The sequence below is a fragment of the Haliaeetus albicilla genome, chromosome 2, assembly GCF_947461875.1.
Source record: "Haliaeetus albicilla chromosome 2, bHalAlb1.1, whole genome shotgun sequence".
Taxonomy (NCBI): Eukaryota; Metazoa; Chordata; class Aves; order Accipitriformes; family Accipitridae; genus Haliaeetus; species Haliaeetus albicilla.
This window is the reverse complement of record NC_091484.1, coordinates 65,944,533-65,958,994: the sequence shown is the minus strand read 5'-3', so window position 1 is coordinate 65,958,994 and position 14,462 is coordinate 65,944,533. Positions and strand designations below refer to the sequence as shown.

At 43.5% G+C, this 14,462-nt stretch overlaps 1 protein-coding gene across 2 annotated transcripts in view; it reads right to left on the bottom strand.

Annotated features, from left to right (window-relative positions):
• The window catches only part of CCNY (cyclin Y), a 130,502-nt gene extending 116,372 nt beyond the window's left edge, over window positions 1-14,130 (bottom strand). The window contains exon 1 of one of the 2 annotated variants that reach the window (XM_069778139.1): window positions 13,539-14,130. In XM_069778139.1, the coding sequence (XP_069634240.1) occupies window positions 13,539-13,692 (154 nt within the window). In that variant the 5' untranslated portion in view covers window positions 13,693-14,130. The remainder of the gene's footprint in view (window positions 1-13,538) is intronic. The other variant, XM_069778142.1, reaches the window with a different exon arrangement.
• Between the last annotated feature and the right edge of the window lie 332 nt (window positions 14,131-14,462).

The following is a 14,462-nucleotide window of genomic DNA, read 5'->3' as shown; positions in this document are numbered from 1 at the left end:
GTCAAGACTCTTACTTGAAAGATGCTGCAGAGATCTTTCCAGAGATCAAACAGGCTCCTGGGTCAAATTATTTTTCAGATTACAGCTAGATATTACCAACCCTCTAGAAGACATCAACAATAAAACTTTATCAGCACATACTTTCCTATTATTTTCTAACAAATATAAAAAAAACCCCACCTACCTGAGTTACCTGAGGAAAGAGAACTGTAGCAAGCAGTAGGAAGTTAACGGGACTATTTATAAATCAGATGCAATATCCTGTCTCAACAAGTGCTTTCCTGAACCATCACCTGCATGCCAAGCATCTTGTAAGAGCAAGCTCCAGGTTCTGAATTATTTTAACAACTGTTATTCTCACTCAGGCCCTGTTTAGCAAACTCATCATAGGACTTAACTGCAAGATAAGAACAAGCTCAGATGCTTTAATATCATTGCAAATATCAGTGCTTTACAGCTAGCAATGGACTTGAGTATACAGTTTATGTGCACTGCTGAACTGAAGCTTCTCGACACTTAATTATATACTGCTGCACCCTTGCCAAAGCAGTCGTATCAGAAGTTACCTTCATCCCCCCCCACCCCCCGTCTTATTTGACAGGTTACCTTTAACAGCTTATTTCTGGTACACCTGCATCAAAACTATTTTGCCTCGATGAAAAACAGGATTAAAACCCCCATGTAAGAACTGACAACGGTTCAAGCAAGTCAGCACATTCTCTTGAGATCTAAGTACCTCCACTCATTTTTGTCACATAAATAAGACAGGTCAAGTCATACAGCTACAGCAACATTTGGCAGTGTGCTGACTCAACATGTGACATTCCCTACAGGTTTGATTAGTGCAGCATCATTAGACTGAAGGAGCTGCTTGTGGAGATGACAGCATGGCCAGCAAGTAGAGCACAGGAAGCGCTCATGACCATTTAGGCAACTTTCTGAAAACAATTTTTAAGAGAAGAAGTAGATAACGGGGCTGGAGAGCCTTTCTGACCTACAGAGCCACAAAGTAAAACCTTCACATGGACGAGAGTCACAGACTAACAAAACCAAGGGAAGGAAGAGTACCAGACACGGGCCACAAATGGGAGGTGAAAACTCTCTCTTGGTCCCACCATTCCCCCGCCGGACAGTCTGGCCAGGCTGAACGTGCAGCCAGACCCCAGCAACCCAACAGCGACAGCACGACAGCCCCTCTTGCCCTGCTAACCCCAGGGTTTGCCACCTGGTTTGCCAGGTAACCGTGGCCAGAACAGGCCAGTTGCCAGCCCCATCAGCTGCCTCCGAGCCCAGGAGTCACACATTCCCACTCCCGCAATAGAAGGAAAAACCTTCTTCAGCAACAGATCCTGCCTTTCAATTAGGTGATGCCAAATTAATCAGATTTGAGGCCCTGGTGGTTTTGGCTGGGATAGGGTTAATTTTCTTCAGAGTAGCTAGTATGGGGCTATGTTCTGGATTTGTGCTGGAAACAGTGTTGATGATACAGGGATGTTTTCATCACTGCTGAGCAGTGCTTACCCAGAGCCAAGGCCTTTTCTGCTTCTCACCCCACCCCACCAGCGAGGAGGCTGGGGGGGCACAAGGGGCTGGGAGGGGACACAGCCGGGACAGCTGACCCCACTGACCAAAGGGATATCCCAGACCATACGGTGTCATGCTCAGCATGTAAAAGTGGGGGAAAACCGTCAGGCATGATGGAGCCCTGCTGTCCTGGAGATGGCTGAACACCTGCCTGCCATGGGAAGTGGTGAATGGATTCCTTGTTTCGCTTTGCTTGCGTGTGCGGCTTTTGCTTTCCCTATTAAACTGTCTTCATCTCAACCCACAAGTTTTCTCACTTTTGCTCTCCTGATTCTCTTCCCCACCTCACCGCGCGGCGGGGCGGGGGGCGAGCGGCTGCGTGGGGCTTCGTTGTCGCCTGGGGTTGGCTGGGGTTAAACCATGACAGTCCCCAGATAGGAACCAAGGGGATTCCTCATTTGCATGAGGAAAGAAATGCAAAAATATGTAGTTAGAGAAGATTTACATACAGCTGGACACATTGAAGCATAGGCAGACTATCAATTACAGAGATGGCAATTACCAAGAAATTTCTTCCACGAATTGCAAATCTTAACATTGCTACTAACTAAATCTCTTTTCAGCCTTTTATTTAGAAGGAAGCAGTGTATATGCATTCCAGTACTCTTTAAAAAGAAAAAACCTACACAGCCTCAGAACCTGTTTAAAGAATTACAACTCATGCACCGCAGTTTATTTGTAATCCCAAACTGTAGTCCAGGACATAAATGCATCATAAAGTACACATTTCCAGAACTCATTAAGAAAATTACAGAGATCAAAAAATACGTTCGATGCTACTTAAAAGTCCAAAGACGCAGGGGGGAAATACAGAAATCTTACCAATATGTGGATAACTGTCACACAGATCTGAGAGAACAAGGATTATTTTATTTGCTTGACTGTAAAACATGCAGAAGGGGTAGGAAACGAGGAATGTGCAGCAAATGTTGACATGCAAACATGATGTAATCTAGGAGTTTGAAATTAACACCGAAAGCTATGATGCCATTCTGGAGTCATCACACAGACCCTACTCTAGAATAGACTATGTATTGCGTACTTCTCACCACTCAAAAAGCACAGCAAAACATAAGGGATCAAATAAGAGGTGATGAGATCAGAGACAGGAACTTCTGTGTGTTGTGGGTAGAAAAGGTTGGGCTGAGAAGCACAGGCAGGAGGCAAGTAAGGCAGACTATGACAGAGATACACACAAAAAAAGGGGGGGAGGGGGGAAGGAGATAAAACTCGGACAATCTTGCTAAAGCTACAGGTATGGAGGAGGGCAGTGATCAAAAAGCAGTATCTTTCAGCTGAAAGCTAGTTTTAACATTCTACTGGCAACATGACAAAAAAGAGAAAACAACATTTTACTTTAAAAATGCTATTTTCCAAAGCATTTGTTACATATAATATCTTAGGTACAAATATTTCATTAAAGAACACACACACGCAAAAAAGTTGGACAGAGAGGGGAAGAGTCTGCTACCTAACCCTAGCCTGTATTTCCAACAAAGCCAGGAGGTCTAGCCTTCACTTGCAGAGACTCCTGAAGCTCACAAATATCCCAAGGACAACTGCCATGCTGGGTTTACATCGCACAGTTATCCAGCAACCCAGTAACAGAAGAGGCCCTCAGCTAACTGTGGCCACCAGGAACAGAAGGAAATGGAGACATCAGCGGGGTGCCCAGGACCTCGCTGCACGTGCCAGTTCCATCATGCAGTGGCTTGCCCACAGTGGGCAACTACCTTTTCTTTAGCATCCGATACTTGGCAGAAGTCACAACCTCAAAAAGTACCATACTTCACTTGAATAACCACTGTGTACAAGCCAGTATTAATACACAATTTTCTTCTAGAATAACGAATACATTGATATCCGTGTGAAGCCATTTTGAGATAATCCACACAAAATCATTGAGACAAAAGAACTATTGATGGCTCCCTTAAGATCTCTTCTCCTTTTCTACCCATGCTGATGCACAACTTCACTGCTGTTGAACTGCAAATTTATATTCAAAAATTAAAGCATGCAGTAAGGAAAAGGAAAAAAAAAAAAAAAAAAAAGGAAACCACATAACCAGATATGTGAAAATATAAGATCAGTTGTTCAATATAAGTTCAGGTTCTCATGTAGTAACATAAAGCTTCAGTGTTTGGATTGCATAAACTGTGATTCAAATACTTGTTATAAAAATAACTGTTTACTGTAACATTTTTTAAAGAAATGTGACTTAAGGTCAAGAGCTTACTTTTCACAAAACATTCATTTCCAGTTAAATTTAACTTGGCAATGTCCCTTTCACTTAAATATCCATTTTGCCAAGGGGAAACAAGTTCCTAGATGTAGAATTTATATCACTGCTTATATATGGAACTTTAAATATTGTTTTTGTTTGCTTTAGCTTTCAAAGGCAGTTTTGGTTTGTTTTTCTCCACAAAACAATCAGTTAGATCCCTCCTACTGCATATTATTTTTATCACAGACTGGATCTGCAGGACCACCTCAGCAAGAGGAACCTTTCTCCTACCTAAACCCCTGAAAAAGTACACATACGGCTCAGTAAAATTACAGTTCCAATTTCTTTCTATGTTGGACACAGAGAGGATAACTGTATATTGTCAATGCAGTATACTAGACACTTACCATCTCAAATGAATTACCCAAAAAAGGAGGAGGACGTTTAGCTGCAGGAAGCATGGTTTGAAAGCTTAAAATAAAATTGCATTTCCAAACTCTTCACACCCCTTCCACCTCCACTGACTGACTGAATAAAATGCATATGGATTTCTGCCAGGTAGGAATAGTCACAACAAAAAGCTTTGAGAACAAAGTGCCACTGAGAGCTATGTGTTCATAGCTCCCTATGAACACATCATCAGGCGGGACTGACACATGGCTTATAGTAGGGGCACATACAAAAAAATCTTGTCATTCACTCGTGAAGCTGGATTTTATCTTTTTGTTTATTTTAATGTCTGAACTTCAAATCTACTACATATGACCCCATAGCAAGAAATACGAAAACACTAATCAGAAGAAAACTCCTGTATCTCCATTTCAGAATCCCTTTTCAGGAAATGTTCATTCCAAATGCAGATAAATCTATTCACTGATTACTATTTAATATTTGAAATACTAGAATTTCAAACCATATATCTGAACAACTACGTCGAGGTTAATCACATTCCCTATTTTAATAGTGAAAATGGCAAAGAATTTCAAATGAAAGCAAGAGCATCCTCAAGAGACTTTATTGAGTTTGGGGATCCAATAAGTTTAAGATCCTGCCTATAGCTGTAGTTGAAACTGTGTTAGCAACTAGAAATAAAATTATTTCTAATAAGGTCTGAAACTGTGGGGTTTTCTCCTAAGTACAGACACAGTAGAATAATGCACTGAATGGTTAGGCAAAACATTCTGCAATAACTGGACTTACCATTATGAATTTTATCTCTGTTGATTTCAGTTATATAGTTTCAGAAACTTAACTAATAAAACCAAAATGAGTCCTTTCAAGTCCTCCAAAATGAAAAGCAAACAAAACAAACAGGTATCAGTACAGATTATAAAGATCCTGATTCATAACAGCTGTGATACTATCTCCCAGACACACAGGAGACTGCAATCCTGTAACAAGCAGACCAACTAGAAATAAAAATTTCTATTACGATTATCTGCATGTTCTCAATCATAACTTTTTCTTCTTCTAACCTGTATTTCACACTGGTTATTTTAACAGAATTCTTTGAGGAGGAAGTGTGGGGGACAGACACCAAATTAATAGAGACTCCAGCTTACTGAATATACTGTATGTATGATACTATAACATACAACTTTTTTCAAGCTACAAAAACAGATGAGATCTAAAACTCTGAACATCAGCCTAGGAATCAAGAGCTCTAATTAATTTCAAATGCTGAAAGACCTTTTTACATCACTTGTATCATTTTACAAAATAACACAGCTCACAAAGCAGTTCAGACATGTAATTACTGCTTGTAGATCTCACTGACCACAGCCTGAAAGTTTCTTTCAGCCAAAGCAGGGAAGCATGTCCTGCCTTGTTCAGGACCAGTTACAATTCCCAAACTTTGGATCTTCGACTAATGCAGTCTCCTTCCTTAAGAAGGTCAGAAAAGAGGATAAAGAAACCACAGTATATTTAGGTGTAAAATGGAACTATTCATAAACACTAAAAACCCCCAAACAACTACAACACAGAGGCGTAACTGCTGCCAGTCATTTCACATATACAGCCTCACATATACTCACAATTCCTAAACTACCTCTCCTTAGAGAGTTCATATAGAAGCGACAAAGTGTAGGATAGTATTTCAAAATATCTTTGCTGATCAAGTACAGCTTCTTTCTCATGCAGTATTACTTTCAATATCTGAAATCAACACATTCTTTCCAGGAACAAAGATGGTAATAAGTTTCTTTATCAGTTGGAAACATTCAGTAAGATGTCATAACACAAATAACAACACAGCAACAAAAAGGTACCATTTCCCAGAATACTAATGTGCTGGGATATAATGCATACAAGAAACAATTTTAAGTACACCAATAATCCACTAATTTTGCTCCAAATCTAGAAAAGGATCCCTGTACCACCAGTCTCACATGTTCATTTAGTAACAATGCACCTTATCATGACATTTTTGGTAGCCTGGCTTTATAAAAACCTGGAGCGGTTACCACTTCCTCTATATCTTCTGTAACAGTTTTGTCTCCTTACAATCCAACTTTTGGATTCAGGAATAACTCATCAATTCCCACTCTTAATGAAATACAAATACAGCAAAGAAAAGAAGCTTTTAAAATTTCAACACAGTCTCATATTGGTTTCCATACTGTTGAAACTAAATCTTTTCACTTCCCATCTGATTTCTTCTGGACCTCAGCCACAGGAATACAAGAATAATTTTGCAGACAAAGAAACAAGCAAGCAAAAAGCCTGAGATACAATTTTTTTTTTAACTAAAGCTGGGTTGTTTTTCTTTTAAAAATAAAATTCTCCTTGCAAAGCGAGAAGGATATCACACAGGTACCAGTGCAGATGCTCTTCCCCTCTAAGAACCACAGTGGAGAAGAATGTGGGAAGTGTTACACGAGGTAGATGACAATACACTTTTAATCTTAGGATTAGCTCTACTCCATAAACTTGTCTTAGCATTCAAATATTACAATTTTCTGCAACATTTTTGCACCAACAAAGATAGTAATAAAGTGCCACTCACGGTGACAAAAACATTGCTTTTATCAATAAATTTTGTTCAAACCATCATGAGCTACAGGACAAGAGCACAACTTCTGCAGTGCAAACTGCATCTATGAGAGCACAGCAAAGATACTTCAGCAAAATGGTTACAACATTAGCCTGACTTAACAGAAATAGAATTATTTTGCAAAGAAATAACACCAGTTACTGGACAATGTACACTCTTGCTGATCTGAGAAACTTGTCTTAGCTGAATAATAGTTGGTCTAATAAATCCTTTAGAGTTTGCAGGCCTAAAATGTTACAAGCATGGTGAGAAAGGAAACAAAAAAAAAAAAAAAAGGAAAACAAGAAAAAAAAAAAAAAAAGGATTTCATGCAAATTCTCCAACCAGCTTTCACTATTAATTTCTCAGTAATGCCAATCACAGCTCCTTGGCCAGCTTCTATACTAGCTGAGGACTAGTCTTCAAGATAAGACTGCTGCTGCTGCATTCTTTCTCCATCTAGTTCAGGCTAGTGAGCACTCTAAATTTAAGCTAGTCCTCCCAGAAGAAGGTCAGAAGCTGCCGACTGGCTGGGGGCATGGCTTATGATGACAAGTGGGGTCTACACAAGCAGCAGTTTAAGTTGAGCTCAGTCAAACCATCTCTGAATTTTGGTCAACTTCTGCAAAAAGTTTCAGCTTGGTAAACATGAAAATCCCAACAGTACATTTCAGCAATTCTGGAATATTTGCTTTTAAAGTTGGATTGTAAGGAGACAAAACTGCTACAGAAGATAGGGAGGAAGTGGTAACTACTAATTGAAGGCACCACCTAAGCATACTGCTGGGAGTATTCTATCTAAATAACAAATTGCTAAATTTAAAAAGTTTATTAACATTTACTAGCTCGTCACATACTTTTCAGAGACGTATAGCACATACATTAAATATTCTGCAGGATGAAGTAAAAAAGATCACTCCATATGTCAGAATGCACACAGAAAATTAATAGATTTTTAAAAGCTCTAGTTATCCCAGTTCAAAAGAAAAATAAAGAAGCAAAAGTAATGCCGATTCATTTCTACATAGAAAGCTCAGAGAAAGGCTATACATTGTTTATATTTTCAGTTTGTAAAGTGTACTTCATATTCTGGCAAAGATATTAAACAAGGAAGTTATTTAGACTATGCCTGATCTGCAGCTGGCTGGCAGGACAAGGGCAGCTATTAGGCAGCGCTAGGCACTGCTCACTTATTCCCCTTCCAACCTCATGATACAGGGAGCAGCTAGAAAAAGGCATTCACAGTGTCAGTAAGTTGCTGTATGTGCACAGCAAACAGCACCTCGTTTCAGAAAATGGTGTCCCACCACGTGGGTGCCAAACTTCAGGACTGCTTTTTGTACCGTCCGACCTTGAGCAAGGCCTGAAGACGCAGTAAACATACCCTGAAAGTCTGAAAAACCTTCAGCACGCACATAAAATTAGGTAAAAGAGCTATGACCACACAGTGGAGAGGTCTTCGTTCCTTTTAAACATATTACTCCTATTACATGTAAAATCTAAGGGAAAAAACCTACCTCAAAACACAGTAGACATTCCATTTTCAGAGACCTATAATTTTAAGTCTTGTCATTCTGTTCCGAGTACCAATTCAGCAGCCAAGACTGTTGATCTTGTGTAACTCACTTTCAAAGAAATTCTTAATCAGATGGCAGTACACCAATAAAATTTGCTAGAAGTTCAAATATGATTAGTCTTAGCATGTGTGCACCTGAAAGCTTCTACAGCTAAATATAAAAATACTGACTTCATAAAGGGTGTAAATTTAGTGATTTGATGTGAACAACGTGAAAGTGAGGTTTTAGGAAGGCTTTGTACAACATGATGGTGCCTCTGAGAAACAGGGCACAGCACAGAATAAACAGATGAAGCTGATAGAAATAAAAAAGAAAGCTGTGAGGTATGCATCACTGGCAGCATGCAGTATAGGGCTAAGTTCAGTGATGTAGGCCACAGCAGGCTCCATTTTTAATTTTTTGATGCACAAGATTGCAGTGGTACCTTGATACGTGACCTCTGACAAATGCTTAGGTAGGTAACGCAAACAACAGTACTGAAAAGCATATAGATCACCTCTGTGCAGGGATTCTGGCTAAGGGAACAAGAAAATTTTTGAAAGAGACTATTTTTATTTTTTTTTAAAGAATGGCTATCCTTTTATGATCCAGGTGTTAGCAGGAATGTCTGTGTGCAACATATTAGATCTTTAATTTGCTTCTGAAGTGCTTGTATCTTGACTTTTGTGAATGTAGGTCAGTTCCTTCACAACGTGCAACCCATCATGCCCTAGCTCTTGAAAACACCAGTATTCCCTTTCAGCAAAATTTCATTAGGTATATGGGGCAGACATTTTAAAACTTTCCTGTATTTTGCTAAAATATCATAATTCTTATAAAACGCAGTAGACAGAGATACACAAATACTAACTAATCTCATTTCAGAGACTCCCATGTGCCAGTTTCAAGAAGGTAGGGGAAAAAATATGTAAATGAACAAACAAATGGCTTTTTAAAAAGCAGTCCATTCTTAGAAGCCTGTGCACTATGCAGCAAAAAATTAACATGATTGGCCCATCATGAAAAGGGCTGCAGAGGTTGATCAGTGATGCACAGTTGCACAGGATTACATTATCTGAGCTAGACATGAAAAATGACCTAGTGACATTAACAGGAGTTTACAAAGAGGGGAGAAGAAAATCTGAATTTTGTGGGGCTGGGGGTGATGGAGGATGAGACAGGAGAGGGGCTAATCATTAAGAACTGTCTTTCCTTCAAATAGCCGAGGAACTCTCCATCTAGTCTCTATTTCAAGAACAGCCTTTTGGCCAATTTCATTACAGGGTATCAGCTTTGCTTCATGCCATCATATTTGTGGTAAGACATCCCTTCGCCCCCTCCCTACAGCTCCATACTTGAAAAGCTTACTACAGAAATCATGCTTCAAACAATCACATTTGAGCACATCACCACACGCTGCTTTTTCTCAAGTTAAACCGTGGGTCTGACTGTGTGACCTGCTGATGTAAATAAAGAGTAAGTGGAGTCCAGACTATGGTCAGTCCAGCTAGCCAGGATTTAAACAATGCATACACCGAGATGCTTACACGGCTTGCACAGACAAAAGTTTATATGCAAATGAGATACAGAATCTGATACGTTAAGGTTTCTACCATTTTTACTTATTGTTGTAATTAACGCTGCTGTAAAAAAATGTCTTGATGACAAACAGATAGAGCTAGGAATCTGCAAGTCTTGAATCCACTGCCATAATTTTTTTAAAAGTAAATTTTTAAATGTGAAGCACTGAAATACGTTGAAGCTCCCCCTTAGCAATAAATCACCAAAACCAGACAGTAACCTCTCTATGTTACAATTATTCTCTTGCTCTTTCTCAAAAAAAACAGAAGTAAAAATCTGTCAGGTGTTCTTCTTTATCATGAGCCTGTACAAACAAAATAAAAAAGAAAAAAAAATGGAAAAAAAGCATTCTGGTGACTGCATAATATTCAGAGAGGCAATTTTGCACATGTGTGGATTTTTATAGAAATCCATTACCTTCTTAGAAATTTGTGGGGGGGGAGAGGAGGGAAGAAAGAGAAATTCACCATTATCTTTATCTTTCTCCAGAATAAGTCATTTGATAAATTCCTCCTAATCAAATCTCTTTCAGATACCACCTTATAAACAGTTGTGAAATATTAGAGAAATTGGAATTTTCTGACAAGGTACCAATGACGTAGAGGTAAAATCTTGCTATAAAACCCATTCCAACTGAAGCAGAATTCCTACAACCATTCTTTGAAAAACTGCTACTGGATTGGGTATTGTACTTGAATTACAGGAGACAATTCAAAGGCATGATCTTGAAGGCAGATTTGACAAACGTTTCCTTATGAAGTGTATAAGACTGGCAAACGTCAAACAGTTCTACTAGTATGAAAACTTCCAGTTAAATCACTCAAAGGTTTGACATCCCTCCCTATTTTTCTTTCTCCTTCTCATCCTGCTAGAAACGGGGTCTGCAACTGTGAAAACCACTCATCTCTTAAAACCTTAAGCAGCCCACAGCCGATCTAAAGGTTCCAGAAGTTCTTGTTTTATTCAAGCAGTTTCACCCACTCCAAAAAATAAAATGTTTCATGAATTTCCATGAATATAAGCATGTGAGCAACGTCCACATGAAACACATTAACTCAGACACTGCATGTCGTGATTTGTCACAGTCCCCGAAAGTACCACTCACAAGGTAATTGCTTGCTAGGGACACAAATTTGCACTTTGGGAGCCTGGCTGTCACTGCCACATGTACTGAGCTGGATGGAAGGGCAAGCTCGAAGAACAGCAAGAAACATAAATTTGAAGTATCAAAAAAGTTTCTTTTCAGTGTATCAGTCTTTGGTATCACTTATTTAAAAAAAAAAAAAAAAGTACATTTGGCACCACTACCAATTTGAGAAACTCTTGAAAATACTTTATGACCTGCAGGAACACTAAGGAATCAATACCCAGCATTTTCTCTTCATGGCACAGATAACCAGACTATTGTTCTTTCATTGTAAAGAACATCATTGTAAAATGATAAAAATATCATTAGAGTTCTCTACTGTGAAGTTTTTCCCCACCCCAGTGTCTCATCTGTAAACATCTGTATGCCATACAACGTCAAACAATCCAACAACAAAAACATAATAGCTAGTCTAATAGGAAATAAAATTTGAGAGACAGTATCATCTTATTACATTTAGTAATTAGTCTATCATCTTTCACCAAAAGACCTTCAGTGAATTTGACTCCAGGGTAACAGACCTGCAACAAAGCACGCTTCAAAAAGCCGCTTTACCCAAAGTATCTCCAATTGTTTTGTGTGTACACACATTTATTGTCCATCAGTCTCCCCAGTGAAAACTTATTTCTCAGACTTTATCCATAAAAAGGGGCAAGACTACAGTAAGTCACAGAAAGGGAAGCCAAAATTGTTTGCTCTTTTTCAGAATTAAAGACAGCTTGCCCATTTGAAAATGTGACACTGCACTGACAATAGTCCCAGATCAAAACCAACAAAATTTAAAAAAGAATAATACAAAAGGTATTCTCTGTGTTCTAACAACAGGTTACAACTCTAAGCTTGAAACATGCCACAGTTTAAAGAAGAGGGACAGAATACACATGTGCCTTGATCCAACAAATGAAACGACCAACAAAGATTTTTCTTTTTTTTTTTTTGCAAGTAACTACCAAGATGCAGGAACTTATCTGCAGTACACGCACATTTTAACAAGCACACATGCACTTACTATTTCCACCTATGCCTTTCTTCCCACCCTGAAAAAAACCTACGTCAAGAACAAGGCACAAAACCCGCAGATCTTTGACCAAAAACTCTGTGTTGGTATAGATGGAGAAATCCGTACCATCAGAGAGAGCTGCATGCTGCTATGCTGGACAACCCTGGTGTTGGAAGAATTAATCATTCATAGATCAACAATTGGTTCTTTCATCTCCCTGGCTTTCTCAGACCAGACCATTATGTATTTTTTTCCACCTACTGATCATGTTATGCTCCAATTTTTCAGCCGCATGTAGCGAAGACAGTTGAAAAACATTCGTATTTCCAGAACGTATCTCGTTAAAAGAAATAATCTTAACCAGAGAGGGAACCCATCTGCTTCTATGGGCTTCGTAACTTTGCCAGCGTCAAAGAACCGACTTAACATAAAACTCTGCAATAAAATCGCCACCGAATAAGCTACTAAAAAGATGTGGCAGGCGAACTGAAGCGCACCGAAGTCACTCTTTCTGGCTTTCTACCAAAGGCAGTTCATGTAAGCTAATCCATGAGATAGCTGACCTTTTACCAAGTAAACTTTTAGGACTAAACACTTCGGCTAATCAAAACCTGAATTACACACATACGTTAAACCACATCTTTAAAATTAAGCTGTATCCTGGTCAGCCAAAACAGCAGCACGTAGTCGTCACCGCACCAAGAGGAATACGGCTTTTCAGAACACCACTGCAGAGAAAGAGAGGGAGAGGGAAAGGAGGCAGGTACTCGTGATTTCGCAGAGCGCTGCCTCATCGCGGCAGCCACGGGGGGAAGAAAAAGTCACGGGAGAGAGGGTCGTCAGGGGAAACACTTCTCCCGCTTCCACCGCTGCCTGGGTTCGTCCTTCAGAGCCCCGGCCCCGCAGAGGCCTGGCAGGTGCCACACCGGCAGGTGACGTTCGCTGGGTACAGCGGGGACCGCGCTGCCCAGCCCTGCCAGCAACAGGGACGGAGCGGAACGCTTCTTCCCCGGGCCGGAACCCAGCCCCGAGGGAGCCCGCCGGGCCCCCGCCGCTGCGGGCGGCTGTCCGCCCTGGGGGGGGCGCGGGGGGAAGGGTCTGGGGCAGCGCAGAGCCGGGACCAGCGGGCTGCGCCTTGCCAGAGGATGCGGCGGGGGCCGCCGGCCGGCGTCCCTCTCCCCGGGGAGAGGGGCGGCTCTGGAGGCTGAGCCCCGCGCGGATGCGCGGCGACCGCCCCGTCAGCCCCACGGGGGCGGCCGTGGGGACCGAGACCGGGCAGGGCGTCAGCGCCCGCACCGACCGGCCCCACCCGCGGGGGGGGGGGGAGCGCCGCCCGGGGCAGAGCCGTGGCCCCGCCGCAGGGCGGGGGAGGAAGGGAAGGGAAGCGGGGGCTCCCGCCGGGCCGCCCTCACCGTCGATGTTCTCCCGGTCGCTGATGTGCTGCAGGTTGCAGCCCGTGTCCTCCCGGCTCAGCTCGGCCTCGGGGCGGTAGGACTCCAGCCGGGAGTGGGCATTCCTGCGCAGCTTGGGGCTGGAGGAGACGCAGCAGGAGGTGGTGTTCCCCATCTTCTCGGCCCGGCCCCGGCCCCGGCCCCGGCTCGGGAGGAGGCGAGGGGCGGCCGGTCAGCAGGGGCGGCGGGAAGCCATGGGCAGCGGCGGCGGCGGCGAGGGGGAGCGGCGGGGGAAGAGGCGGCGGCTGCGGCGCCCTGCGGCTGCACTGGCCGGCGGGTCCCCCCGGCGGCTCATCCGCGGAGGCAGCCCCGCAGCGCGGCCCGCCGGCGTGGGCTGCGGCAGCTAAGCCCTCCTCCGCGGGCAGGCAGCGCAGGGCCCGCCGAAGCACAGCCCCATCGCCGGCGGCGGGGCCGCCGCGCTCCTCCCCCGCCCCCGCGCAGCCGCCGGGCCCGCTCCACGCACGCACCCACGCGGCAGCGCCGCAGCCTCCGCGGCAGCCGCAGCAGCACCGGCAGCGGCGGCGGCAGCAGCAGCCGCCCCGGGCGGCCCCCGCTAACCGGTTCCGGTTCAAGCGGGCGGTGACGCCTCCCGCCGGGCGGGCTGCGAGAGCTCCGCGGCGGGGGTGGGGGATCGGGGGGGACGCGGCGGTGCCCGGCCGGGCGGACGGGGCCGGCCCGGCAGCCGGCGGCGCCCGCCTTCAGCGGCGCCCGCCTCCCTCGCCCGGGGCGGGGGGGCGCCCGCCGCGCTGGCCGTTGGGCCGCCCGCCGCGCTGAGGGGGCTGCGGCCCGCCGGCGGGAAGCCGGCCCTCCTGCTCCGGGCGTCCGCCGCCGCCCTAGGCGCAGTCGAAGAGCCGCGTTTTTACGCCGTCCGAGAGGAAGGCGCGG